General features: G+C 52.9%; 3 protein-coding genes across 3 annotated transcripts in view; 1 reads left to right on the top strand and 2 right to left on the bottom strand.

Annotated features, from left to right (window-relative positions):
* Nucleotides 1-565: 565 nt before the first annotated feature.
* Nucleotides 566-7,411, bottom strand: LOC103748693 (cytochrome c oxidase assembly protein COX19). The gene is made up of 3 exons (XM_008851436.3): nucleotides 7,255-7,411; nucleotides 5,135-5,246; nucleotides 566-1,109 (listed from the first exon to the last, which is right to left on the bottom strand). The coding sequence occupies exons 1-3, from the start codon at nucleotides 7,334-7,336 to the stop codon at nucleotides 1,025-1,027; spliced, it is 279 nt and encodes a 92-aa protein (XP_008849658.1). The 5' UTR covers nucleotides 7,337-7,411; the 3' UTR covers nucleotides 566-1,024.
* Nucleotides 7,412-14,977: 7,566 nt separating this feature from the next.
* LOC103748692 (cytochrome P450 2W1) lies at nucleotides 14,978-20,395 on the top strand. Its single transcript, XM_008851435.1, has 9 exons — nucleotides 14,978-15,160; nucleotides 16,159-16,321; nucleotides 16,585-16,734; nucleotides 16,806-16,963; nucleotides 18,613-18,786; nucleotides 19,094-19,232; nucleotides 19,318-19,502; nucleotides 19,956-20,097; nucleotides 20,208-20,395. Exons 1-9 carry the CDS (start codon nucleotides 14,978-14,980, stop codon nucleotides 20,393-20,395), a joined length of 1,482 nt encoding a protein of 493 aa, XP_008849657.1.
* Nucleotides 20,396-24,282: 3,887 nt separating this feature from the next.
* The window catches only part of CUNH7orf50 (chromosome unknown C7orf50 homolog), a 122,134-nt gene continuing 119,463 nt past the window's right edge, over nucleotides 24,283-26,953 (bottom strand). Inside the window, exons 4-5 of the mRNA XM_008851468.3 lie at nucleotides 25,942-26,023; nucleotides 24,283-25,366 (exon numbers count right to left, since the gene is read on the bottom strand). Of these exons, the coding sequence (XP_008849690.1) occupies nucleotides 25,181-25,366; nucleotides 25,942-26,023 (268 nt within the window). The 3' untranslated portion in view covers nucleotides 24,283-25,180. The remainder of the gene's footprint in view (nucleotides 25,367-25,941; nucleotides 26,024-26,953) is intronic.

Raw genomic sequence — 26,953 nt, 5'->3', positions numbered from 1 at the left:
CTTAACCACTGAGCAATCTCTCCAGCCCAAGACCCGGGTTTGAATCCCAGCACCCACATGGCAGCTAACAACTGTCCATAACTCCCAATTCCAGGGGATCCGACGGCCTCGTCTGTCCTCCTCAGGCATTGCACAACACGGGTGCACTTACCTACATGCAGGGATAACACTCATACACATAAAAATAATAAATAAAAAAGATGTAATTTCCTAAAAAAAACAAGAAGTTGGGCTGGGGACACTTACCTACATGCAGGGATAACACTCATACACATAAAAATAATAAATAAAATATTTTTAAAAAAGATGTAATTTCCTAAAAAAACAAGAAGTTGGGCTGGGGAGAAGGCTCAGTTGGCAGTGTGCCTGCTTAACATGCATGCAGCCCTGGCCTCCATCCCCAGCACCGCATAAACTGTGCATTGTAGTGCACACCTGTCATCTCTGCACTTGGGCAGTGGAGGCAGGAAGGTCAGGAGTTCAAGGTCATCTTCAGCTACATAGGGAGTTTGAGGCCAGCCTGGGCTACATGAGACCCTGCCACAAAAAAACTAAAAGTAAGAAGTCAAATAGTTCCTCAATTTCTATTTTGTATTCCAGTTTTGTTTAAAAAGAAAAGACAAAAAAAGAGAAAGGGAACCCAGCTAGTACATGGCCGTGATTAGAAAAGGTGGGCATAGTTACACTGACAGGTCTAGTGTGAAGAGTCCAGTCTGTGACTAAGTCAGTGTGGAAAGCTGTCCGGGCTCTGTGGTGTGACAGCCACACTGGGTGGGATAGCATGTTGGCATGCTTGCCTCCTGCCACCAGGCCCCCACAGACCCTGTGACACACACTGATATAAGAATAAACCACTTTCTTGAGGGAAAACAAGGCTGGCAGAGGATGACGTGGGCACTGCAGTTTGAGGGGTGCCCTGCAGAGGCCCCGTGTGGGGCAGGTCTCAGGGCCCCTGAACTTGTGGGCAGTGAGGCAGGCCTCTGCTCCAGCTGGCTGTGGATATGGCCCTGTGGTAGCCTTCTCATCAAAAATTGTCCTTTGCCTCCGACTTTCCATCCATCAGATCTCTGAAGCCCAGCTTCTCCAGAGGTTCTGGGGCCATCAGTTGCCTAGAAGAGAAAGGAGGTTGTCACAGGGACAGAGGAACCAAGACAGAGCAGGGCTGGGGAAAGCAGGGGCGACACGACTCAGTCACACGTCTGGGGAGACTGTAGGGATGCACACAGCTGGGGCTATGCGCCCTTCATCCCCACACTGTGGGAAGACATGTGAGGAGGCTGTCGGCCTTGAACCTGGCCTGCAGGTCACTGTAAAGGTAGACCGGAGGAGGTAGGAGCCAGCCTTGTTGCCGGTTGCCATGGTCCCAACACACACACCTCCCAATCACCTGTGAGACCCAAGAGCTGCCACCTCCACAGCCACTTGGGGACCAGCTCCCCATGAATGGGTAGAAGCGCAGTACCAAGCATTGTGTGTCCTAGCCTGGTATGTACTCAGCCTTCCGCACTCCAGCCCCCATACTCTTCCCCACATTCTGGCCCCAAAGCTCCACTTCCCACAGTTCCGAAAGCAGAGCATAGGGGCTCCGAGTGAATCTGGTTGTGGTTTCTCCAGGACTTCTCTTCTTCCACTTAACCACAGTAATGATTGCCAGAGATGAACACCCACAGTACCCAGGGCCTGTGAGCACCAACACTCTTCCTGGCTTGGGGGAAGATGTATTCAAATCACAAGGACCCTGAAGATCCGACAGCCTGCCTGGCTCTGACCAGGCAGAAGTGCAGAGGGAGAAAAGTGGGTCAGAGTCCAGGAATGCGGGTGCTCCCAGCACCCAGCAAAGTAGGGGACGGGCCATCCCCAGGAGCTCAGCAGGAGCACAGGACTCTAGTCCTGGGAGGCTGAGGCCTAACTTCCAAGCCCGTGGAAGGCCGTGTGTGTGTATGTTGTGAGTGGTCCCCTGTGGAGGAAGCAAGCCTAGCAGCACCACCACTGGTGGTCAGGGCAGGAAAAGGGAAACAAATGATCAGACAAGTCAGGCACAGATAAGGAGACCCCTTCAGCTCTCCGCAAGTCTCCAAAGGCCCCTGTGCCAGGGACAGCAAGGACATTAGTAAGTTTGCATGCCTGCAAGCCAACACTGGCAGATAGACACAGACCAGCCCGGGCTAATCAGAAGGCCCTGTCTCAAAAGAGAAATAAATAAACAGGGATGCGGAGGTGGCATGGTCGGTAAAGTGCTTGCTGTGTAAGCAGGAGGCCCTGCGTCCAGTGCCCAGAACCCACACAGAGAAGCCCAGTGTGGTGGCCTGTGCTTTGTGACCCCAGTGCTGGGGAAGTAGAGATGGGAGGATCCCTGGGATTCACTGCTGGCCAGCAGGGCTGAATCAGTCAATTCAGGCCAGTGAGAGACTGTCTCAAAATATAGATGGAGGGACCCTGAGGAACAACACCTGAGGTGGACCTCAGCCTCTGCATACATACGCACACCAGTGCACATATGTTCACACACACAAATATAAATCAAGACAAAGAGATGCTTTCAATGTGTCTGTCACCTAAGGGAACTTACCTAGAAAAGCATCACGTATCCTGACATTTTTAAGGCCCCAGCCCTTCAGCAGACCCCAGAGCAGCACTCTGGGACCTTCACCAGGGCTCACTCCGTCTGTCCCAGCACTGGGCGGCCTGTGACGGCTTCTTATATCTTCCACATGCTTTGGGGCAGTGACAGCAGCTGAGGGTGGTAGCACAGGCCTGTCACTGTGTCTACTCTGGAGGTGGGGCAGAGTGGCAAGGTCAAGGCCACAGGCAGTGACAACAGTCCCTGATGCTACCAATGCCCTGGGAGATTCTAGGTAGGTACTCTACCACTGAGACCTGCTGAAGGTTTCATTTATTCTTATTTTTTAACTACATTTATTTATTTATTGTGTGGGAGCATGTATGTGGGCATGTGGCGGTCAGAGGACAATTTTCAGGAGCCGGTTCTTTCCTTCTACCATATGGGACATGGGTATTGAACCTGGATTGTCAGGTCTGGCAGCAGTGTTTTTACCCAAAGCCATCTCACTGCTCTCTTGCCAAGAACTTTGCAGGAATTGTCCCCTTATTCTACAGGTCTGAATGCCCACAGGGCAGGCATGAGAAATAGCAGAACTCCATGGGCACAGTGTAACCACTGAACCACACCCCAGCCCCTCACTGGGGGATCCTAGGCAGGTGCTCTACCACTGAGCTATACTCCCAGCCCCTCACTGGGGGATCCTAAGCAGGTGCTCTACCACTGAGCTATACCCCCAGACTCTCACTTGGGGATTCTAGGCAGGTGCTCCACCACTGAGCCACACCCCCTTGCCCTTCACTGGGGGATTCTAGGTAGGTGCTCTACCCCTGATCCATACCTCCAGCCCCTCATTGGGGGATTCTTTTTAAAAATTTTTATTTATTATTTTTATTTTTTGTGTATGAATGTATTGCCTACATGTAATAAGTATACCCCATTTTTCTTATTATTTTAAGACAGAGTCTCACTAAATTGCTCAGATGGTCTTTTTGGTTGGTTGTTTGCTTTAGTTTAGGTTTTTTTTTTTTTTTTTTTTTGAGACAATGTCTCCTGTAGCTCCAGCTGGCCTGGAATTCACTATGTAGAGCAGGCTGGCCTCAATCGCACAGAGATTTGACTGCCTCTCCCTCTAGAGTGCTGAGATTAAAGGCATGTGCTACCATGCCCAAACCACTTTGGCCCTTTTCTAAACTTCAGCAGAGACAAAAGGAAATTTGAAGTCAAATCTCCATGGATTGTGGTTTTCTGTTCTGTTTAAAAGCGGTCTCTGGGTAAATCAGGCATCATCACCCCTCACTGCCTATGTCACCCATTGTCCTGGTCACCTTCCAAACGGCTTTAGGCAGAATGGACAATGCAATGTGAACTGCAGATCCCACAGTCTGCGAACCTTTTGGGTCAGTCAGCATTTCTGTGATGGGAAATTCTGAAAGCTTAATGATAGGTCAGGGGCACCTGGAGTTTGCCGGGCCAGTGCTCTGCAGAATCTGGATGTGGACCAGGCTGTCATTCAAGAAGAGATTCCCAGGGTCTCTCAGCAGCTTTGGGTGGCACCCCATGTGCTGAGCTGTGATTTCTCCCAGCAAATATTGGCTACTCTGAGAAATACAAACTGTGGGGGCCTGGGGAGATGGCTAGGTTGGCACTGTGGACATGAATTCTATCCCCAGAACCATTGTGAAGCAAACCAGCTCTGGTAGAATGTGCTTGCAATTCCAGCATTGGGAAGGGGGAGACAGATGGGTCCCTGGGGCTCGCCAGCCAGCTAGACTAGCTAAATCAATGAGGCCCAGACCGGCGAGAGACTTTGTCTCAAAAACCAAAGTGCAGACTGGGGACACGGCTCAGCAGTTAAAGCATCTGCCACACAAGCATGACAATCAGAGTGTGGATTCTCGGAACCCAGCATGGTGGCTCATCTGTAACTCCAGCCTCAGAAGCCAGAGACAGGCTCCCTAGCACAAGCTGCCTGCAAAACAAGCAACACTAGCAAGCTCTCGGTTTGACTGAGAAACCCTGCCTCAAAGAATAACGGGGAAGAGGATGATTCCTGACATCCACCTTGGCCTACACATGTACACACACATGCGCCCACATACACATGAACAAAAAGGAAAAATCCCCACAAAAAACAAGGTGGACAGCTGCTGAGGAGAACACACATGGCTGCCATATGACTTTCATACCCATGTGCTCACATGTATGTGTACACCTGCATACACACTGAAAAAACAAAGTAGAAAAAAGGACTAGAAAAAGATGGCTCAGCAGTTAAGAGCACTGGCTGTTCTTGCAGAAGACCCAGGATTGGTTCCCAGCACCCACATGACAGCTAACAACCATCTGTAACTCCAGTTCCAGGGGATCTGACACCCTCTTTTGGCATTCATGGGTACTGCACACACATGGTACACTTACATACATGCAGGCAAAACACTCATATGCATAAAGTAAAAAAAAAGAAAAGCACGAGCTGAAACCCAGGCCTGATAAGGCCCAGTGCAGCCACAGTTTGGTAGGAAGGCTGTGGGGTGCAGGAAGCTGAGGCTGTCACTGTTACTCGGGACTCACCTCTCCATTCTGCACTCTAAATACTGTTTTGATTCATTTCTGCACAAAGCGTTTTCAAAGTTATTGTCACGGAGACACTTCATGAATTTTTCTTTAAAATTTTTACATTCGCCTGGAAAAAGAAAAGAGTGTGAAGTTTGTAAAGTGAACCTGACCAGCCCATGGGGCAGCCTAAGGAGAGGTGCTCCGGTTTCTGTTACCATTTGCTTCCTTTGTGGGCTGAGGGTGTGGCTCAGGAGTGGAGCACCTCAAATAAATAATTTTTTTTTAAAAATGGAAAAGGTAGCCGGGCGTGCTGGCACACGCCTTTAATCCCAGCACCTGGGAGGCAGAGGCAGGCAGATCTCCGTGATTTCAAGGCCAGCCTGGTCTACATAGTGAGTTTATTAGCACAGCTGCTGGGAAAGGATGACATGCAACTTCGTGACGCATTGCATATTCTTTTTGAAAGTTTCGTAATGAAATGCTGGATTAAAAAAGGAAACTAGGGGCTGGAGAGCTGGCTCAGACCTTAAGAGCACTGACTTGCTTCTGCAGAGGATGAGGGCTGAGATTCCTAGCACCCACATGGTGGCTACGAACCATCCTTAACTCCAGTTCCACGGCAATCCGAAGCCCTCTTCTGACCTCATGGGTGCACACGGGTGCACTCACATACATGCAGGCAATACATTCATACACATAAAATAAAAATAATAAATAAAATATTTTTAAAAATGGAAAAGGCCGGGCAAGGTGGTGCACAGGTCTTTAATCCCAGCACGTGAGAGGCAGAGGGAGATGGATCTCTGTGAGTTTGAAGTCAGCCTGGACTACATAGCAAGGTCCAGGCCAGCCAGGGCTATAGAGTGAGACCCTGTCACCCTCCCGATCCTCCAAAAGTGGAAAAGAATGGAAATTTTTGTAATGAAATGTTGTCCAAGAAACAATAATCTAGGGCTGGTGAGATGGTTCAGCGGGTAAAGGTGCTTGCTGCCTAGTCTGATGACCTGGCCTCAATTCCCAGAGCCTACATGGTGGAAGGAGAGAACCAACTCCTACAAGTTATCCTCTGACCACATGTGCACCATGGCATGTGCCCCCCTAATAAATGTAATCAAATCATTCTAAAATGATACAATCATCCATAAACCTGTTTTGGGGTGATCTCCACAGCATCTCCCCAAGTGGTTCACTCCACACTGACATCCTGAGGTCAGTGGCATTGCTGAGGGGTTTTTTTCCCCCTGTTTTTCAGTTTTGCAAAAGACAGCAATGATGAGTCAGTTACATCCCACAGGTAACAGCTGTAACCTCTGAACCTGGACAGTAGTCCTTTGGGCTGCAGATGTGGGGCTCAGTGGGGGTGCTTGCCCAGTATATTCCAACCCCTGAGTTCAAGTCCCCCTTTTTTTTTGAAGCAGGGTCTCCCTGTAGCCCCAGCTGTCCTGGAACTCACTATGTAGACCAGGCTGGCCTAGAACTCACAGAGATCCTCCTGCCTCTGCCTCCCAAGTGCTGGGAATACAGGCGTAAGCCACCACGCCCGGCTGCCCCCAATTTTTTTTTTGGAAAATATTTCATTGCCTAATGTTCACTGCAGTCCTGAAGCCTTTACTGCTGGGTGAGGAGAGGTGCCTGAGCTGGCACAGGGGAGCATGAAGTCCAACTCCAGGAGTCCTGGCACTGTCCTGGGCACACTGGCCCCAAGTCCTGTGTGCTCTCACTTGGGGGGTCGGGTCACGGCAGAGGCTCTTGGTGTATGGGGATTCCTGAGTTCAGTTTCCCCACCTGCCCCCCACAGGACTCAGCAGGCCCAGGCCCACAGCGTGATGGGCCTGGAGCTTTCATTACTCTGTACCCCTAGGTCCAGTAGCTCGGACTCCACTCACCAGATCCAGCACCCTGACCCCTGCCACACAGATCCAGAACGCCAGACCCTGTGACCCGAATCCAGCACCCCACACCTGTCACACAGATCTAGCATCTCAGACCCTGTCACCCAGATCCAGCACCTCAGATCCTGCCACCCAGATCCAACAACCCAGCCCCTGCCACCCGCACTCAGTACTCTTGCCCTGTCAGTCAGATTCAACACCCCAGATATTGCCACCTAGTCCTCGGACCCCGCCTCAACTCACCGAAGTGGTCCAGCGGGAAGCTGCCTTTGTCCGGGGGCCGCGGCTGGAAGCTCTTAGTCCCGAAGTTCATGGCGGTGGACATGACGGCGGCACCGAGGCAGCGAGCGCGATGGCGCAGGGCGGACGGCAGAACCCTGCTCACCGCGCCGCCTGGGAGCGCCGAGCTGGTCGAGCGGCGGGCGGTGTTCATCCAGACCCCGCCCCACTCAGCCGGGCCCCTCCCCTCTCGGTCTGGCCCCGCCTCCACCACGCACCGAGCGATCCCGGAGCGCTCCTAGTCTACTGGCTGAGAACCTCGGCACTGTGAGATCGGAGACGGGAGGATCGCTGGAACTCCTGCCTGCCAGCCTAGTCCGGGTTCAGGGACGCCTTGTCTCAAGGGAATAAGGCAGAGCGTGGTAGAGCTGGACACCTGAAGCCCTCCTCTGGTCTCCATGTGCATACAGGTGTGCACATCTGCACATACACGTGCATACACCGCATACACACCATAAATGAAAGCAGCGTGTAGAGGCTTATGCCTGTAATCCCCATACTTGGAAGGCTGAGGGAGGAGGATTGCCATGTAGCCTGATTGAAGCTTAAGGTGTGGATCATTATACCTCCTGCAGACTGCCTGCCTACTGTGGGTTGTGGCCCCTCCAGGGAGCCAGTCCTAGGCCTCTCCCCAGCCTCAGGGTGTGCTGTAAATCTTGGGTGCTCCTGGGCTGGAAGAAACCATGCTCCTCCTGGGCCTCCCCTTCCAGTGGTATCTTCCCTGTGTGTCTGTGTCCACGTTTCTCTTTATGAAGACACTACCACATCTGGGTAGGGCCATCCTGACCATTTCAACCTTAGCTGCTCACCTCTGCAGCTCCCTCTTTTAGAAGGGAGCAACTTCTTAGATCCTGGGGGCAGGGGCTGGGGAATATTCTAATGGAGAGCTGGCTTTGGCTTATTGCTGTTGTCATGGCAACAATACCTGGCCCTAGTGCCTCTGCTTTACAGCTGGGTGAAGGAAGGAAAACATCACTGCCCACCCCCCCCTCAGCACTGGCTGTAGTTTAGGGGAATCTGCCATGAGCTCAACCTCTTTCCATCCTTCCACCTCAGCTGAAAATGACTCCTATATGCCAGGCACTGGCAGTGAGGGTAGCGGGCATCACTCAACTCATAGAAGCCCTTTGGGGCCAGCTCTCCTACCCCAGTCCTCCAAGGGGCCCCAATACCACTGGTACTTCCGGTGTGGGGTGGAAGAGGTGTTTCCCAGGGGCTGGAGAGAGGTACTTGGCCAGCTGGTCCTCAGCCTGCAGCCCAGGGTTTGCCCATCCCCTTCCACCTTGCTGGACTGCCCCCCTCTTCCAAAGGCATGCAGTGGTCCCCTTGCTGGATTCTGTCCTGGCCCTGCACACAACTGGATTCCTGTATGGGAGGCTGGCTATGTGCCCAGAGCCTAGGGACTAGTTTGCAGAAGGGGACCTCCCCACCCAAACTAACAGAAAGCCCATTTCAGCTCTAGGCCAGCTTGAAACTCCAGAAAGGGGCTGGGGAGATGACTCAGCCAATAAGCTTACTATGCAAGCATGAGGACCTGAGTTCAAACCCCCCAAACCATGTGAAAAACCAGGCTTGGTCACATTGGCCCATAACCCCACTGCCATGGGGGTGCAGAGACAAGAGGATCCTTAGGGCTTGCTGGTTATCAGCCTGGCTCCAGGTTCAGTAAGAGACCCTGTCTCAAGGGAACAAGGCAGGGTGTGATAGAGTGGGACACCAGGCATCTTCCCCTGGCCTCTGCTGTGCATGGGTGCACACACACACACAGGTGTGCATCCACCACACACACTCTCAAACACAAACTCTAGAAGGGAAACTGCACCCTGTTCTTGTCATATAAACAGCCATTTTCTACATTTTCAAGGGCTTAAATCAGGGGCCACACACTGGGTTATTCGTTAATGTTTTCTGGGCTATAGACAATAGAAGCTTTTTATCAGTTAGCAAACAGCCCTTTCCACTCAGAGCACTTAGCCATGAAAGGGAAGTCCTGTCCCCAAGGTGCCAGGGCTTCTGTTGGGCAGCCCTGAGGGACCAGGGGAGGCAGAAGGGACTAGTGACTGGAGGGGATGCCTGACTTTTAATGCACTACTCCCAGGATCTGGTTACTGCTTTGTATAAGCTTTTTAGCTGGGGAAGATGAGAGAGAGAGAGAGAGAGAGAGAGAGAGAGAGAGAACAAGTACATGTGGCATGCACGTATGTGGGTGGGTGAGTGCCTATGTGTACACATGTGAAGGCCAGAACCAGGAGATTGAGGGTCTTCCTCCATCTCTGACACTTATTGCCTTGAGGTGGGTCTCTCTCACTGAATAGGCAGCTCACTGGTTTTGGCTAGGCTGGCAGGCCAGCAAACTTTCATGGGATCCACCTGTCTCTACATTCTCCCCCCCAAATACTGGGGACACAGACATATGCAGTCATACCCTGCTGTTTGTGGTGATGCTGAGAATTGAAACTCAGATCCCCATATTTGCAGAGCCCACTGAGCCATCTCCCCAGCCCTGAGATTTTTATTTGCAGTTTACAGACAAGAAAAGCAGGGAAGGAACTCAGTGCTTTGATCCAATCTTGTACCACATCAGCTCACACAGGCTCCCGATGGGAGTGTGGTTGTGCATCCATGGGCCTTTGGCGCCACTCCACCTGGACTCCAGGCTGCTTGGGCTTCCTCATAGCATGGTGCTGGGGTTTACAAACTTGGTGGAAGCTATATCTCACTTGTGACCTTGCCACCAGGGTGCTAGAATTCCCTCTACAGCAGCCCTAGATCCAAGTGCAGGGTACATGGCTCCTTCCAGTGAAAGGAGGGTGAAGCTATATTATATGAAGGACATGTGGTTGGGAGCATCAATGTGAGCACCTTTGGATGCCATCTTCTGGGGATCCACCCACCTCCATGTGAAGTGTCAAGGCTTGATGTGGACTAAGCCAGCCAGTCAGAACTCTACATTCGGCCTGGCCCTGGAGATTGCTCAGAAGGCCTGCAAGTCTGATGACAACAGATCTCAGGCAGATTGAGCAACTATGCTGGAGACAGTTGGCCCACACCTTGCATGGGGTGGGGAAATGCCACTGAAATTTTTAAAAAGGAACAGCCCCAGAGCTGGGTATGTAGCTCAGTAAAGCATAGATTCGATCCCAGCCCTGCAAAAGAAAAAGAAAAAAAGGAATAGCCCCATCAGGTGTTAACGGTGCATGACTGTAATCCCAGTACTCCAGTACTCCAGTGGAGGAGGCAGGAGGATCAGGAGGATCAGGAGCTCAAAGACAGCCTGGGCTACACACATAGACCCTGTCTCCAAAAACTTTGGACTCTGTGGGGGGGGGCAGTCTTTGTAATCAAAACACCTTATATGCATGTATGAAATTCTCAATAAATTATTTTTAAAAACACTTAGGACTGGGGATGCAATTTAATAGAATCCCCCAGTGAGGGGCTGGAGGTGAGGCTCAGGGGTAGAGATCCTGCCTAGAATCTCCCAAAGAGGGGCTGGAAAGGTGGCTCAGTGGTAGAAAACTTGCCTAGCATAAACAAGGCTTTGGGTCTGATCCCCAGCACCATAAGAAAGAATAACAAAACCTTTGCTCAATCCTCCTCTTACTGGAATCTGCTTTGCAACATCTCTTGAAGCTGTGCACAGTACAGAGTCTCACTATGTAGGGCAGAGTGGCCTGGAGTTCATGGTCCTCCTACCCTCAGTTCTGGAATCACAGGTGTGCCCACCTCGCTCTGCTCTGCCCACATCAGGTGCTTTGTGACAGCCTGGAACAACGTGAATACTCACGACTAGTCACATCCAACAAGCAGCAGTCAGAGGAGGCCCGTCTCTAATTTTGGGCACACAGTCATGTTAAGAATGGCCTCAAGCTGTGTGTGGTGGGGGATACCCGCAGGGGCTCCAGGGAATTGAGGTGATGGGTGTTTACTGTCTTGATCATGGTAATGGTTTGGACTGTGTCAAAACTCATCAGGTTTAAATCACTCCCCTTCTTTCTATAGTGTCTGTGGATGGAGCCCAGAGCTGGTGCATACTAAGGAGAGCTCTGTGGCTAGGCTTTATCTCTCTAAAGTCCAGGTCATGTGCTTTCTGCTAGGGAGATGGTTCAGTGGGTAAGGTGCTTGCCGTGGCAGCAAGAGGACTTGTGTTCCATCTCCAGCACTCACATAAAAAGCTGGGCAAAAAGCACGTGGTAGTGTGCACCTGTAATCCCAGGGCTGGAGGATCCCTGCGACTCGCTGGACAGCCAGCCTAGAGGAACTGGTAAGCTCCGGGCCACTGAGAGACCCTGTTTGAAAAAACATGATGATGTGGGGAAGACAGCTCAGGTAAATGTTTGTCCTGCAAGTGAGAGGCAGAGACAGGAGAATCCCTGAAGCTCTCGGGCCAGCTAGCATGTCATATGAACAGCGAACAAGAGACCGTGGTTCAATAAAGGGGGAAGGTGAGGACCCATACAGGGGTTTTCTTCTGATTTCCACATGCATGCTGTTGCACAGGAATACCTACAAACACACACACACACACACACACACACACACACACAAACTATAATTCCAGTCCTCAGGAAAGGGAGGCAGGAAGGTCAAGAGTTCAAGGTCAGCCTCAACTACTTAGTGAGTTTGAAGCCAGCCTGAACTGCCTGAGTCCCCGTCTTGAACAAAAGAAGGGCTGAGCTGGGGTGTAAAAAGACAATGATGTCAATATTTAGCACCTGAGACAGCAACCATGCGTCTTCTGTCAGAGAGGTTGTGTGTGTCAGGAATCAATCAGCAGTTGATACTGGGTCGGTATACTTCATGAGCCTAAAGTCAAGCTTTCTCCTAAGATTACACTGAATTCGGAGTTTACACTACAAGACTAATTTTTGTGCTTGTTGGCAGGAGACTTGTTAGCCTTCCCTTGCCCTTTACTAGGGATAAGAGAAGAAACAGGGAGCGTTTTTGACACTTTGCCTACAAATAGCCTCAGCTAGCTCACCAAGGTACTACAAGTAACAAGGCTGTTAAAAAGTTCTGTAGCTACATGAAAGACCGTGGGTATTCTTTGCTCTAACCCATGCTAGTGGCCTTATTAAAGATGACCTGTAAGCTAACATCTTCCGGGTCAATGCTTAAGTAAAGATATAAAGAAAGTAAAGGAGAGAGCCCATACATGTATTTAGGAGAACCATTAGCTAGACAAAGCTGAATTCACAAAGGCCCAAATTTGGGCTGGCTTGGCATATTAAAGAACAGCACTAAGGCCAGGCTGGCTAGAGCAGAATCAGTGAAGTGGTAGTGGTGAGAGCAGGAGGCTGGGCTGGAGGAACACGCAGAACATGAAGAGATTGCAGCTTCTCTCTGACTGAGTTTCGGACATACCATAGGCTGGTAATATGGTGCAAATACAAAAAACTTCACACCAGCTGACAAATGGATGATTGATAATTGTGTTAAAATACAAGAGGGATTTTAGTGGGGGTGGCAAAGGGGCGAAGCAGAAATGCAGAAAGCTAACAATGATGTATCCGAAGTTAATTCATAATTGGAATTAATAAGAAATTGCTGAATTTTGAACATATTCTAAAGAAAGAGTGATTAGATGTCTATTTGTGGAACTGATGCTTTATCAAAGTTTTAAAACACAATGTAATATATATGAAATCTGAAGATAAACTTGATAAACCTAATAACTTTGGAATAAATGCTAATGATACAAACCGCCCCCACAAAAAAGTACTTGCTGCTATGGGCCGGGTATGGTGCATAGACCTTTAATCCCAGCAGTTGGGAGGTAGAGGCAGGTTGGATCGCTGTAAGATTGAGGCCAGACTGGTCTATATAATGAGTTCCAGGCCAGCCGGGGCCACAGGGAGACCCTGTCTCAAAATCAACAAAGTGAAGCAAAACAAAAAGCAGGCTGGAGAGACGGCTCAACAGTTAAGAGCCAGGCTGCTCTTGCAGAGGACCCGGGTTTGGTTCCCAGGATCCATATCAAGGCTAACAACAGTACCTAACTCCAGTTCCAGGGAGCCAACGCTCTCTTCCAGCCTCTGTGGGCATGGCATGGATGTGGTGCATTTACATACATGCAGGTAAAACACTCATTCACATAATTAAAAAATATTAAAATAAAGCAAACGATTCTTTGCCACAGCCACAGGGACTCTCATGCTGGGAATGGGGGCTCACGCCTGCTCCTGGTGGGGCTTCTGACCCCAGCCCTGAGTACCCTATCCTCTCCAGCATCTCTATACCCACCCCCACCCCACACTGTCCCAAAGAACCAGGCAAGTCCCAGCTCACTATGTGCAGTGCAGAGGCCAGGGAGCATCATCTGCTTTGACTCTATGGCATCCCCACCCCTCCCAAATGCACCTTCAGGGGCCAGCTGAGTCACACCGGCCTTGCTCTGGAATCAGGAGAGCAGGACCCAGTGGTTCCTCTGCCACTGGTCTCCATAGGCCTCGTTCCTGGTCAAGGCTGGCACATAAGCAAGGGCTCAATGCGTGCTCTCTGCAGTCATTACGTAGACTTTCCTGGTTTGCGGGATCCCTAGTCTAGATGCCCAGCAGTGGCCTTGGTGCCAGTTGGTGGAAGCACACACACACATATTCACAGTGGTGGCAGGAAGCTGTCCAGTCCAGCCTCATGCCGTGAGGAGGTGGAGGTGGTGAGCGCCCCCTTGCAGGTGGTATGCAATCCAGGCTGGGCCTTGTTCTCATAAGGCCTGGGAGCAGTGAGTGGGGAGGGCCTCTGCTGCTGCCTCAGCTCCGCATTTGTTCAGGGTGTGGATGTCACCCCAGGGGACAGACTGTGTGAGGGGTGAGGGGCCCTGCTGGGGGGTGGGGGTGACAGGACTCCAGCTGCTTCACGTTGGGGCAGGATTCGGGAAGCAGGCCCAGCTACTTTTAGTGCCAACAGCCCAGTGGCACCTCCTCCCCAGTGAGGCCACCTGGGTTTAAAAGATGGATCACATCCTAGACAGCCAGGATTATAAACCTTGCTACCTGCTGTGCCCATCGCCACTTGGTGCCAAAGCCTGAAAGGGGGCTCCTCACTGTCTGAGTAGCCCTGCCGCTTACTGCTCATCCAGGCTGCTCGGGTGAGTTCCCCAGACCTCAAGGACTGTGGCCACCTCTGAAAACTGTGGTCTTTGAGGCCACACAGGGCATTCAGTGTTTGACAGAAGCCCTGTACCTGCTGCTCCCCAGGGTCCTATTTCTGGAGGCTCTGAGCTAGGGACACAGGACATTCTTCCTTTTAGCACCTGGGCCAGCCCCAAAGCCCAATGACTCACTCATGGAGAGACCACGCAGGAGTGACAGATTCTAAGAGTTGAGACTGTTACCTTGTCACTGGAACCTAGGGGCACATCGAGGGGAGTGGATGTCCTGAAGGCCTGACCCCACATGGTCCAGGCTTGGAAACCCTGTGACCCACAGGCTTTGGTCCTGCAACTCTGGGGTCCCAAGTCTCCTGCAGAGGTCCCCGTTCTGGGCCCCTTGTCACAGATGCGACCCCATATTCCACGCAGCCTGTAGCTTTAAGCCTCCTGCTGGGCTGTCCCCTGCAAACTGCTCCTTCCACATTCTCTGGGTGGTGGGGTGGGTGGGGTGCTGACACACCCTGGGGAGGGCTGCTATAAGGCACAGGGCTCACGGGGGCCCCCAGGGAACTGGGGCCTCACTACCTGACTATTCACATGGCTTTGCTGCTCCTGGCTGTCTGTGGGCTCCTGCTGCTTCTGGGGCTGTGGGGGCTGCTCCAGGGCTGTGCCCAGGATCCCTCTCTGGCCCTGGGATGGCCCCCTGGGCCTCGTCCTCTTCCACTCCTGGGGAACCTGCATTTGCTGGGTGTGGCCCAACAGGACCGGGCACTGATGGAGGTAGGGTGGGTGACCCCAAGTTGGCTAGCTCACCCTGTGGCTATGTCCCATTTTGACTGGGGCAACCAATGGAGTGATGTAGTGGGTGAGAGATAGCTTCGCTTGCTTAGCAGGCACAAAGCCCTGGGTTCCACCTCAGCACTGTAAATAAAAGAAAAATAAATAAAGTGCAAAGTGCAACCCAGGGTCAGGGTTCAGAAGTGGCAGGCAGGGTGGGCTCCCTGGGGGAGGCATGGTGGGGAGGCTGTAGGCTCTGAGACAGTGAGGGAAGACTGGTAGGTGTGCCTAGAAGTGGCTACAATGGACCGAGGCTGAGGCTGAGGATTGTAATGTGGCACCCATGGGCCAGGTGGGATGTCTGCTGGCTATGGCATCTCACAGTAGACTGAAGGTGAAGGTGTGTGTGTGTGTGTGTGTGTGTGTGTGTGTGTGTGTGTGTGTGGTTAAGCCTGAGGCCAGGGATCAGGGGGCTCCTGAACTTCGCCCCAGAGGCTCCTGTTTGCAGAGAAATCCATGTAGCTACAGCCCTGGGTTGAGGCAGCCTTACCCTATCTTTGGGTAGATCAGGCTAGACTCCAGGGTGTCTACAGGTACCAGGCCCAGGGATACAGGCTGTCCCAAGGGAGTAGTTACCAGAACTGCCCAGCAGCAGTTCTCAGTTTGACCCACACCAATCAATTCCTGCTTCCCAGCCTCAGCTTCTTGTCCTTGAAATGGGGAGAGGGCAGTGTGAACAGCGCTGTCTTCTAGAGGAGACTGGGAGGGAAATCTCTGGGTCCCCTCTATCCTGCAGTCTATAATACTAGTACTGCCATACTGCCTGCCCTGCCTGGCTCTGAGTTCCTCCAACATCCATCACCTTCAGGGCTCAAGCTTTGAGTAAGGGTGGGGAGATGGCTCAGGCTTTCTGGGGGATGGCTCAGGGTTTAGTGGGTGGCTCAGACTTTGAGTGTGGGTGGGTAGAGATTGCCTGGTTGACATTTGCCTGTACTTACCAGCTTTCAGAACGCTATGGCCCAGTGTTCACAATCCACCTGGGATCTCAGAAGACTGTGGTGCTATGCGGATATGAGGTGGTGAGGGAGGCCTTGGTGGGAACCGGGCAGGAGCTGGCCGACCGGCCCCCCATCCCTATTTTCCAGCTCATCCAGCAAGGTGGGGGTAGGTAGGCACTGAGGTTTCCTGTAAGGTGGGAGGGAGGCTGGCTACCCATGCTGGTCCTGGGAAGAGACAGGATATTCCCACATGGGAGGTGTCCATTCCAGACCAAAAGGGATGTGACCCAGGGAAACTCCAGAACAGGAGGGGTCTAGTGTGGGGCTCTAGCTGAGCCTGCTGGCCCTGTGTGGGCCACCTGTTCCCTGCCTGCATCACCAGATGGGCATGTGGCTTATAGGACACCGACGGCCCATGTCCACCCATAGGCATCTTTTTCTCTTCCGGAGCACACTGGAGGGCAGCTCGCCAGTTCACAGTGCGCACACTGCACTCCCTGGGGGTGGGGCAGTCACTCATGGCGGACAAGGTGCTGCATGAGCTGGCATGCCTTGAGGAGCAGCTGGACAGCTATGGAGGTGAGTGAGTGCTGGGATGTCCCTCCCCAGTGGTCCCTGCCCACCTGAAGCCTGTCTTCCCTCATCCCCAGGCCGGCCCTTTCCCCTGGCCCTGCTGGGCTGGGCACCCTGCAACATCACCTTCACGCTCCTCTTCGGTCAGCGCTTCGACTACCAGGACCCCGTGTTTGTGTCCCTGCTAGGTCTCATTGATGAGGTCATGGTTCTCTTGGGGTCACTCCGCATACAGGTGAGAGGTTGCCACCCAACAGAGAGTTGGGCCCCTGCAGAACTGGAGTGGGAGAACCCTAGCTCTGCACCATGAAGGCTATGAACTTTCATGTCATTTCCTGAACAAGGAGCGCTGGGGTTGGGGGTGTAGCTCAGCTGGTAGTGTGCTTGCCTAGCATGCGTGAAGCCCTGAGTTCCATCCCCAGCACCCCATAAACTGAGTGTGTTAGTACATGCCTGTGGTCCCAGCACTCAGGAGGCAGAGGCAGGAAGATCAGGAGTCCAAGGCCATTCTTGGCTGAGTTTGAGGTCAGCCTGGGCTACTTGAGATACATGGTAGACACACAAAATAAAAACAAAATGGACAGGTAGAACTTCCCAGCTACAGCCATGTAGTCTGTGAGTTGCCTGCTCCCCTGAATTCTTCAGGGAAGCATAATTTCCCCTTTTCTTCTTTATGCCTTTCTTTCTAAACATGCTTTCTTTAAGGCTTTGGGCTGCCCCCAGCATCTTGCATTTCTTTACTTTTCCTCTAAAGCTTTTTTCACCCAGCCATGTGGCTGCCAGTCAGCCACGTGTCTGACCTCCCAGGCAGGCTCTAAACCCGCATGGCTCCGTGCTTTCTTTCTCCCTACCATTCACCTCCTCAAGGCAGCTGCCAAGAGTATCAGCTTGCCTTCCTTGAGGATTTCTTTTTCTTTAAAATTCTAATAAAATTGTAAAAGCTTAAAACAAAAACAAAATGGACAAGGAATGCTTGATGCTGACTAGAGACTGACATGAATTGGTGACCCCAGCCCTACAGTCTCTGGGAGATGAGGTGTCTGGACTGAGGGGTTTCCATCTGCTCCCACACCCCCACAGTAATAGACACAGCTGCTAAAGGTGGGAGTGGGGACCTTCCCAGGAATGTGGGACCCATGTCTCTGAGGCCCCTCACACAAAGGAACCTCCTCATGTACATCCTCATCACAAAAGTCATGAAAATCAGTCTTTCCAATGCCCTGTGCCCAAAGTTTAAAGAGACCCTGCTTTGAGCCGCTGTTCCTAACTGCTCTTGTTGATACCTAGATCCCAACACTCAGAGCTTAGGGTTGAGCCCATCAGGGCAGGGCCCCACAGGGGTGAGCATGCCCTCAGGCTGGGTGACCTCCCACCTGCACAAAATGAGGCTGTGAGCTTACCCTGGGGGGTGGAGGAGGTAGGGCTCCCAGGGCAGCCCTGGCAGTGGGTAAGCTCCTTTTTGAGTCAGGGGGAGGGAGGTTGGAAGGCAGCTGGAATTCTCTGAGCACCTCTGCAGGCTCCAGATCCATCCGTCGACCCCCTCAAGGCCTGCAAGCCCCTATGGTGGTGGCTTTTGTAGTCCTCTCCTCCATGGTACCCCACCCCTCTTCTCCTTCAGCCATGATGGAAGGGACACACCCCCAGGCAGCCCTTACTCTACAGTCTTGCACAGGTGTGTCAGCCGGCTCCCTCCAGTATACCTTGAGATTTCCTCCTGGTCCTTGACTCCCCCAGTAGGGTGACAAGCCCCCAGTGCCTGGTGCCCTCTTGTGGCCAGGGGCAGCACTGCCTGGGCATGTGTGTGCAGAGCCTGGGGTAAGGCACGCCTGCTAATGTGGTGGATTACTGCCCCTCACTCTGCCCTACTGTCCCATCCTCCCTCAGTTGTTCAACACCTTCCCCCAGCTGGGGGCTCTGCTGCAACTGCACCAGCCTGTCCTGTGCAAGATTGAGGAGGTGCGCACCATCTTGCAGACCCTCCTGGAGGCGAGGAGGCCCCCCTCACCCAGGGATGGCCCTGTGAGGAGCTACATAGATGCTCTACTCCAGCAGGGCCAGGTGTGAGCAGGAGCAGGGTTCCCTAAGAAACCTATGGGGAGTTCCAAGCGCCCCGGCTCAGGGGAGGGGAATTATGTAGGGTATTTTCCCACTTGTTGAGGGCCTCAGTCTCCTCCTCTGTGAGATGAGCCCTGGCAATACGTGAAGTAGGCAATGTAGATGAGTGGATCCTTAGCACACATGTGTTCCCTTTCTACCCAGCATGACCTCTACCCATCCTCTCCTGGGCCCAGGATTCAGCTGGGTCCACAGGGTGGGAGTGGACCCCTAGAGCCTCCAGCTCAGTCTTGACAGCCCATCTTTGCAGGAGGATGACCCTGAGGGCCTGTTTGGCAAGACCAATGCTCTGGCTTGTGTACTGGACATGGTTATGGCTGGAACAGAGACCACGGCGGCTACATTGCAATGGGCCATCTTCTTGATGGTCAAGCATCCAGACGTGCAGGGTGAGGGTTCTCCCATGGTGGGGGGGCAGAACCCCTAGGGGGTAGGGATGGAACGTCACTAGCACAGTGCCACCCTCTGGCCCAGGCCGAGTTCAGGAGGAGCTGGACCTTGTGCTGGCCCCCAGGAGGCCACCCCGGCCAGAGGATCAGCGGGCATTGCCCTACACCAGTGCAGTGCTCCATGAGACTCAGCGGTACATCACACTCCTGCCCCACGTGCCCCACTGCACAACTGTTGACACTCAACTGGGCGGCTACCTGCTCCCCAAGGTGGGGTCCAACTTACTCCTTCCTGTAACCATGGGGTGGTTTGGGGGCCTGAGGGCCATTGGAGTGGAGAAGAGAGTCAGACAGACATCAACCTCAAAGCCCCTCCTGCCTGGGGGTTCCTCCCCATGTCCCAGGGTCTGTCCTGTGTCCGGGGGGTTCCTAAGTTCCAGTTCTGTCTTGTGTCTGGGGATACCTATCTTGGGGTCCCTCCCTATGCCAGTGGTCCCTATCCTATCCCAGGATCTATTCCTGTGTCCTGAGGTTTGTTCCCATGTCCTGGGTTCTCTCTCTGTGTCCCAGGATCTGTGCTTTGTCTGGGGGTCCAGTGGGCTCCCTGGTTTCACACTCACCTGTGAGGGAGGCACCCACCAAGAGCAGGTAGGAGGCAGGACACCCCCAACCCTCTGCCCCCTACCCCTATAGTCCTGCCCACCCAGGCCCTCTGCTTTGCAGGGCACCCCTGTGATCCCCCTCCTGACCTCGGTGCTCCTGGACAAGACACAGTGGGAGACACCTGGCCAGTTCAACCCGGGTCACTTTCTGGACGCAGATGGGCGCTTCGTGAAGCGAGCTGCCTTCCTGCCATTCTCCACAGGTATCTCGCCAGCCCCCAGCCCTCAGGTGCATCTGCCCAGTTCCAGCTCTCCATCTCTCCCCGCCGGGGGCAGGCCCAGTGCTTCACCTCTGCCTCGGGTTTCCTTGCAGGCCGCCGAGTCTGTGTGGGAGAGAGCCTGGCCAGGATGGAGCTTTTCTTGTTGTTTGCTGGCCTCCTCCAGCGCTACTGCTTGCTGCCGGCACCTGGCCTCAGCCCTGAAGACCTGGACACCCAGCCGGCCCCGGCCTTCACCATGCGGCCGCGGGCCCATAACCTGTGTGCGGTGCCTAGGCCCTAGGATGCTCATACACACCCCAGAGCCAACCTTTCCCTCAAAGTGCCCTGCAGTCCATGCAGCAGTTAGTTTTCCAAGAGATGAGTGACAGGGACAGCGCTGTCTCTGGCCCCTCTGTAATACCACCGACTGTGTATCCTAGCAGCTGACTATGCACTGTGCACTGTGGTGCCGGGCTGCAAACCTGTCTATTGGAGGCTGGAAGCCAGCCTTTCATCTGGGCACCATGGGGGCAGGCATACCTCCTGCCTGGCCCAGCAGCTCTATCCTGACACTTCCACTTCTGGAAGTCCTAAGCCTCCTACCAGGCTCCCACACCCCAAATACCACAGGCTCCTCCTCCACCCTGGTGGAGAGCAGAATGGGTCTCAACCTCGGACCGTTTTCCCTCCCCTCCCACTAGATCCTACTTCTGGCTATCCCCAGGCTCTCTGCCAGGCCATGCAGGACCCCCATAGCCAGATGGCTGGTCCACAGCCCCCATCCCTCCCATCCTCCTACTCAGGCAGTGTTTGCCAGCCCCTCACTTCCACATCTACAGTTTGGGATGAAACCCACCCTAAAATCAGTCAGCCTCAGGCCAGGGGTTCCCTCCTGCAGACCCCACTCCATTTTGGGACCCCTAGAGTGCATTCTGTCCTGTCACAGGCTGCTGTCCTTGACTCCTTTGGCCAGGCATGTTCCACTAGAGGTGATCAGACTGATGCTGGGAACAGGGGTCACCTGATCTGCCCCAACTTGCTGGGAAAGCAAAGCAGATCTTGTCCACCCTGGGCCTCAGTTTACTCATCTGTGAGATAGGCCATATTAACTACAGAATCAGAGAGCTTCCTTGGGAGGCACTCCAGGCTGAGACATCAGGGGTCTGGGGGTCAGTGTGGGACCAGAGTGTCCACATTGTGGTGGCTGTTGTGGAAGGGGGTCCCTTTGCTAACCTCCCCAGCCTGGGACTGTAGGTGGCAGGTTGGGGGAACAGGAGGCATGACCATACCTGGTCTCTCAGGGTGCCCGACTCTCAGTTGTCCTGAGAAACCTGCCACCTCTCTTCCTCCTAGAAGCCTATTGGGGTCACAGCCAGGGTGGCTGGCCCTGCATGGTTTCTCTGGCTCCCCTGGGTCCACCCATGGTGGGGCATCTCCAATAGGGGTTACAGTGGGACAAACTTGAACACAGACACACACAACTCATCTGAATTCAGACCTCAAAACTTTGTATTGAACAACTGCCCCTTTGAAACAGTCCTCTGTTCAAGCCATTGTCCCCAGGAGCCTGGCAGGTGGGAGCTGAGGACACCCTAAGTGGCTATAGTAAACCAAAGGAGCTGGCTGCCCTAAGCTGGTGACTCTGGGGACTGGGCAGGGTTGTCAATAGGTGTCATTCCAAGAGCTTTTCTCATCCCACCTGGCCACCTGCTCATCTTCTAATCCCTGTCCATCTCAGCCTCTGGGAAGGGCAGCGAGGCCAGCTGCCCATGGGTGAGGTAGAGCTGGAAACCTGGCTGGAATTTAAAAAGATCCACAATGGCAAACCCGGGTCCTATGGCAACCAAGGTGCGTGTTCCCGTTCCCATTGCCAAGGGCTCACGGGAGATGCTCAGGACTTCATGAAAGAGGCAATGTTCTGGCCATTGAGACCTGCTATCAAGGGCATCACACTGGCAGCCTCCAGCCCAAGTGAGGACAGCGTTGGCAGCGCAGTAGGGGGCAGCAGCTCCAGGTACTCCAGGGTCATGAGGTGGTGCTCCCTTCTGAAGATAAAAGGGCCACGCCTGGCATGCTGGCCAGCACAGAGGGGCAGAGAGAGACAGGTCAGGCCTCCAATGCCTGGGCAGTACAGACACTGAGATGGAGGCTGGCAGGCCTCCTTAGTCACCGAAGACTTTGGGTATGGGTTCTCTCTTTCCACTATGTGGGTCCTGGTGATCAAACTCAGGTCATCAGGCTTGGCAGCAAATGCTTTTATACCTGCTGGGTCATCCTGCCAGCCCATAAAAACTTAAGCTTTAAAAACTTATTTTGAATTATTTATTTTCATTTGATGTGTATGAGTGTTTTGCCTGTAAAGTGCACCCATGTCATGCAATGCCTGTGGAGGCCAGAAGAGGGCATCGGATTCCCCTGATCTGGAGAAGAGGGCATAGAATCCATTGAACTGGAGTTGATGGTTGTTAGCAGCCATATGGGTGCTGGAAACTGAAACTGGGTCCTCTCCAAGAGCAGCTAGTGCTCTTAGCTGCTGAGCCATCTCTCCAGTCCCTTAGAAAGTTTTTCAGACAGGGTCTTGCTATGCAGCCCATGCAAGTCCAGCACCCACAATCCTGTCTCGGTTTCCAAGTTCTAGGATCACATGCACCACCATGCATGGCTCATTCCGTTTTTATTTTCTTTCCTGTTCAGAGGATTGAATTCTGGGCTTTGTGCATGCTAGACAAGGGCTCTACTACTGAGCCACACCCAGAGCTCCCATTCTGACTTTTGAATACTGCCTCTGGTGGCTCAGGCAATACCTAAATGCTGAGGGTGATGGGAGCTGTCACCACATCTGTCCTGCACAGCTGTCCTTAGAATTTTCATCCTAAGGGGGTGGTTTTAATCTGTAGCCCTCATTACCCTAGGGACAGAAAGTCAGGACAACCCACCCTCTTCTCAGCCAGGTTGGGTGCTCCTGACACCCAGGTGAGTCTTTTCTGGCCCCAAGTCTAGGGGTCTGTGGTGACAAGTGACAAGAGTCAGCAAGGGACACACATGAAGATCCTTGGGATGTGTGGGTCTCTCTTGGGCTAGAATCATATAACTGCTTGGGTGCCAGCCCTGGCCAAGGCCTCGTAGACCCGGCCACAAATGGCCACAGGATGCCCAAGACCCTTGATCCAGAAGTCTATACTTTGGGCTCTGCATGCCTCTCTCTGCAGCACTGTTATGAGTGCTAGAGACCCAAGACAAGCCTATCCCTTTGTTTATATGACCCGGGCAGCTTATCTCTGCCCTGCTCAGGTGACTTGACAAGGCTTGAAACCTGGGTGCTGCCCCAAGTGGCCAGGTCCAGTGTGTCCTGAGAGAACCTGGTCAGACTGTGGCCTCTCGTCTGCAACTGGTACCTTATTCTAGGCTGACTGTCCAGTAGGGCTGTGAGACCCCAAGCTTTGGGGAGCTATGCCTAAGGCTAGTGGATGTGGAACTGCCTCTGGCAGCAGCAGCAACCTGAGGGGCCTGTGGCTACTCTCACTTGCTAGGATGGGATGCTGGGAACGTATGGCCTCCAGGCATCTGAGAACAGCCTGGCTTCAGCCCTTCTGGCTCTGGCTGTCTGTCTGCCCCTGCCACGGTGCACCCTGCCACTTGGAGCTGGGGGTGGAGAGTGGAACTCTAGACATGACATGAATTGGAGCAGCTGTGACCACCTACAGGACCCTCAGTTCGGGCCTGTTAACATCTCTTGTAGGAGACAGGTATGTGGGAGGGTCTGTGGACTCTGACCTTAGATTCCAGCCACCCTCCAGCCTCTTATGGCTCACAACCTCACATGGAATTGTGTAAGTGAATGTGGGGATACATGAAAAATCTGGTAACAGCAAAAGATTTCTGAGTGTGCAATGATCAAAAATCAATTAGAAATAAAATGTGTAAAGGATCGAGGTGTTCCTTGTGGCACTGGCCTGTGTTACACTCATGACTTCACAGCAGTCTTGGCCTGCCTCAACACAAAGGACAGGCACCCTACACCACACATGTCACATCACACAAGGCCCTGGCTCAGGCTCCAGACTGCTGCATGTTATGCATCTCAGGGCTTTAGCGTCTGCTCCTATAGAAACACAGCTGAATTATGGAAAACGGACTTAGTATTTTCCATATGTGTGCTGTGTTAGACAAACACATCCATTTCATTAATATGCAGAGTTATCATCTTTAATCAATGGTAAAGTTATTTGCAGTCCATAGAATTGTTTTTAAATGTCTTTATAACCTATTATTAGTAAATATTTGATTTGTACGCCTCTTTTATAACCATATACCCAGGACCGTGTAAAAATTACTTGGGTGAAAGGGGTTGTAAATAGAGAAAGTTTAAGAAGCAGTGTGCTGGATACACAGGGGGCAGAAGGTGGACATTTCAATGGCCAGCAAGTCGCCTGAGCTCCTTTAAGGGACACCACTGGTCCCTGGGACTTCTCGGGAACCCTTCCCTTAGTCTGCTGGTGCCCTCCCTATCGGGGGTGTATGGACATTTCTTTAGGTCTCTCCAGGAAAAGTCACACAATGGTGGGGTGTGGGGGGATGTGCTCTGCTTGGTACAGTGTCCAAACATTAATCCTTAGTCACTCTGTTCAACAGTTCAGCGAGGGAAGGCAGCAGACCTGGCCACTGGCGCTAAGGGAGCAAGTGAGAACAATTGGCAACCATGGCCAGTTCTCTGCCATGGTTTCCAGCTTTAACTGAAAACACAGCCACACAGCCCAGGGGCCTCCCTGCAGCCAGGCAGAAGGTTGTAGGTGAGGCAGATGAGGGAGGTAAGACAGGTGGTCACAGCTGGGCCATACCAGAGGGACTGTGCAGGGGTCCCACCATTCCCATACTAGGAGCCCCAGCTGGTGGGGAGAGCCAGCATGGGCCCGCCTCTGACGAAATTCTGGTAGAAGGATATGGCACACAGCCACTCTGAGGGCCACATGAGTGGGAGAGGTGCCTTGAGGCTGTTGCGGGAGATGATGCTCAGCTCTGAAGGTACCAGGACTTGCTTCCTCCCGTGGCTGTGGAGGACAAGATGGCCCAAGGCTGCCTTCCTTCCCTAGGAGAGTAGCTGCAGCACCTCCCGTAGGCGCTGTATCTTCCCTGGTGGCGTGTCTGAGTCTGCGGTATCGGCCTTGTCCAGCTCCTGCATCAGAGCCTCCGCCTTCTGGATTGTGAGCTCCCGGGCACTTCCCTTCAGTCCCTCCAGGTAGGCCAGCAGGGTAGGGAAGTGCTCATCAGGAACCTGGACAAGAGGACAGCGCTGGGGTCTAGAGCTTGGGGATCTTGGGCAGTGGGCAGGCAAGGGGCCCACATAAGCACCAGCTAATAGGGCACTTTGGTTCCTCCCATTGCCTGCTGGGAGGATCTGCTCACAGTGTGCTCTGGCTGCAGCCATGTGCAAGGAGCCCACAAGCTGCTCTGCTACCACCCTATCAAGGGCAGAGGTGGGGACACAGGGAAGAGGGGCCAGTGTCAGCACAACCCTGTGGTACCTCAGCTATTCCATATAAACATAGTTTGCTTTGTTTGTGAGTCAGGGTCTCTAGCTCGAGCTGGCCTAGAACTTGCTAAAGTAGCTGAGGATGACCCTGAAGTCCTCATCTTCCTCTCACACCACAGTCCTAGGATTATAGGTGTGCATCACCACACCCAGTTTTTTGAAGGATCCACTCATCCTGCATAGATCTGTCTCCCGGGGGTTCCACCCTCCATACAGGGACCCTGGCTGGATGCCTGCCTGTTGTGTATGGATGCTGTCACCTGGGTAGCCCCCTCTACTCAGGGACCCTGGTTGGGGACTGCCCACCATGCACAGACCTTGTCCTTGTCATACATGTTCAGTAAGAGCCATGTCTGCCTCGTCTTTTGGAATCTCCAGTTCTCTTGCTTCTGGGCCCACCTGGGAACCAAGATAAGACATCTCAGGGTACGCAGGAAGACCCTGGGGGCTGCGCGTACTGCATAACCTTCTCCAGTGCTGGACCTAAGGCTGAGCGTCTCTGGGAGAACAAGACCTTGGGCAGTGTGGTAGTCGAGTCTGGCTCTGGTGGATATGGCTCCCCAGCATGCTCACTGTGGGGCACTCCCTTGGCCCATTTGTGGCATCTATGTTTGTATGTTTGTAACATCAGGGTTGCAAGGCTATCTTCCAACTCTACAATCCTGTGATTTTATGACTTTAAAGGGGGTATTTTGAATTTTCTGAATTCATTGATTTTTGTTGTTGTTTTGTTTTTTGAGACAGAGTTTTGCATAGGCTAGCCTCAGACTCACTCCATAGCTAGAGTGATCCTCTTGTCTCAGCCTCCTAAATGCTGGGATTGCAGGACTACGCCAGTATACCTGACTCATTATTTTTTTCATTTTCACAGGTACAGGTGTGTATATATATGTTTGCATGTGTGTGGACACACATGGTGTGTGGGTGTACGTGAATGAGGCCCAAAGTCCATGATGGGAACCATCCTTGGTTGCTCTTCTACCTCTTTCAATGAGACAGTGTCTCTCAATCAAATTCAGAGCTTGCTAGCCAGCTTGCTTTGGGGGATCCTGTCTCTGCCTTCTGAGGCTGAAATTACAGGTGGGCTACCACACCCACCTGGCATTTATGTGGGTTCTGAGGGTCAGAACTCTGGGAGGGACTGAGCTGGGCACCCAGCCTCCCATTCTCTTGTCCTCCTACCCTCTCACCCCTTGTCCTCCAATTTTCCACCAATCCTCCCGGCCTCTTGGCCTCCCAGCCCAGGTCCTTGCTTCAGTGAAGCTCACATGCCTCTCCTACAGCCATGCCTCCCACCCTACCCCAGGGCTATCTGCATGGAGCTCAGCC

Source organism: Nannospalax galili, unplaced genomic scaffold (genome assembly GCF_000622305.1).
Source record: "Nannospalax galili isolate Female #2095 unplaced genomic scaffold, S.galili_v1.0 scaffold664, whole genome shotgun sequence".
NCBI lineage: Eukaryota > Metazoa > Chordata > Mammalia > Rodentia > Spalacidae > Nannospalax > Nannospalax galili.
The sequence above is the reverse complement of the archived record's forward strand: the minus strand, read 5'-3'. Positions and strand labels throughout refer to the sequence as shown.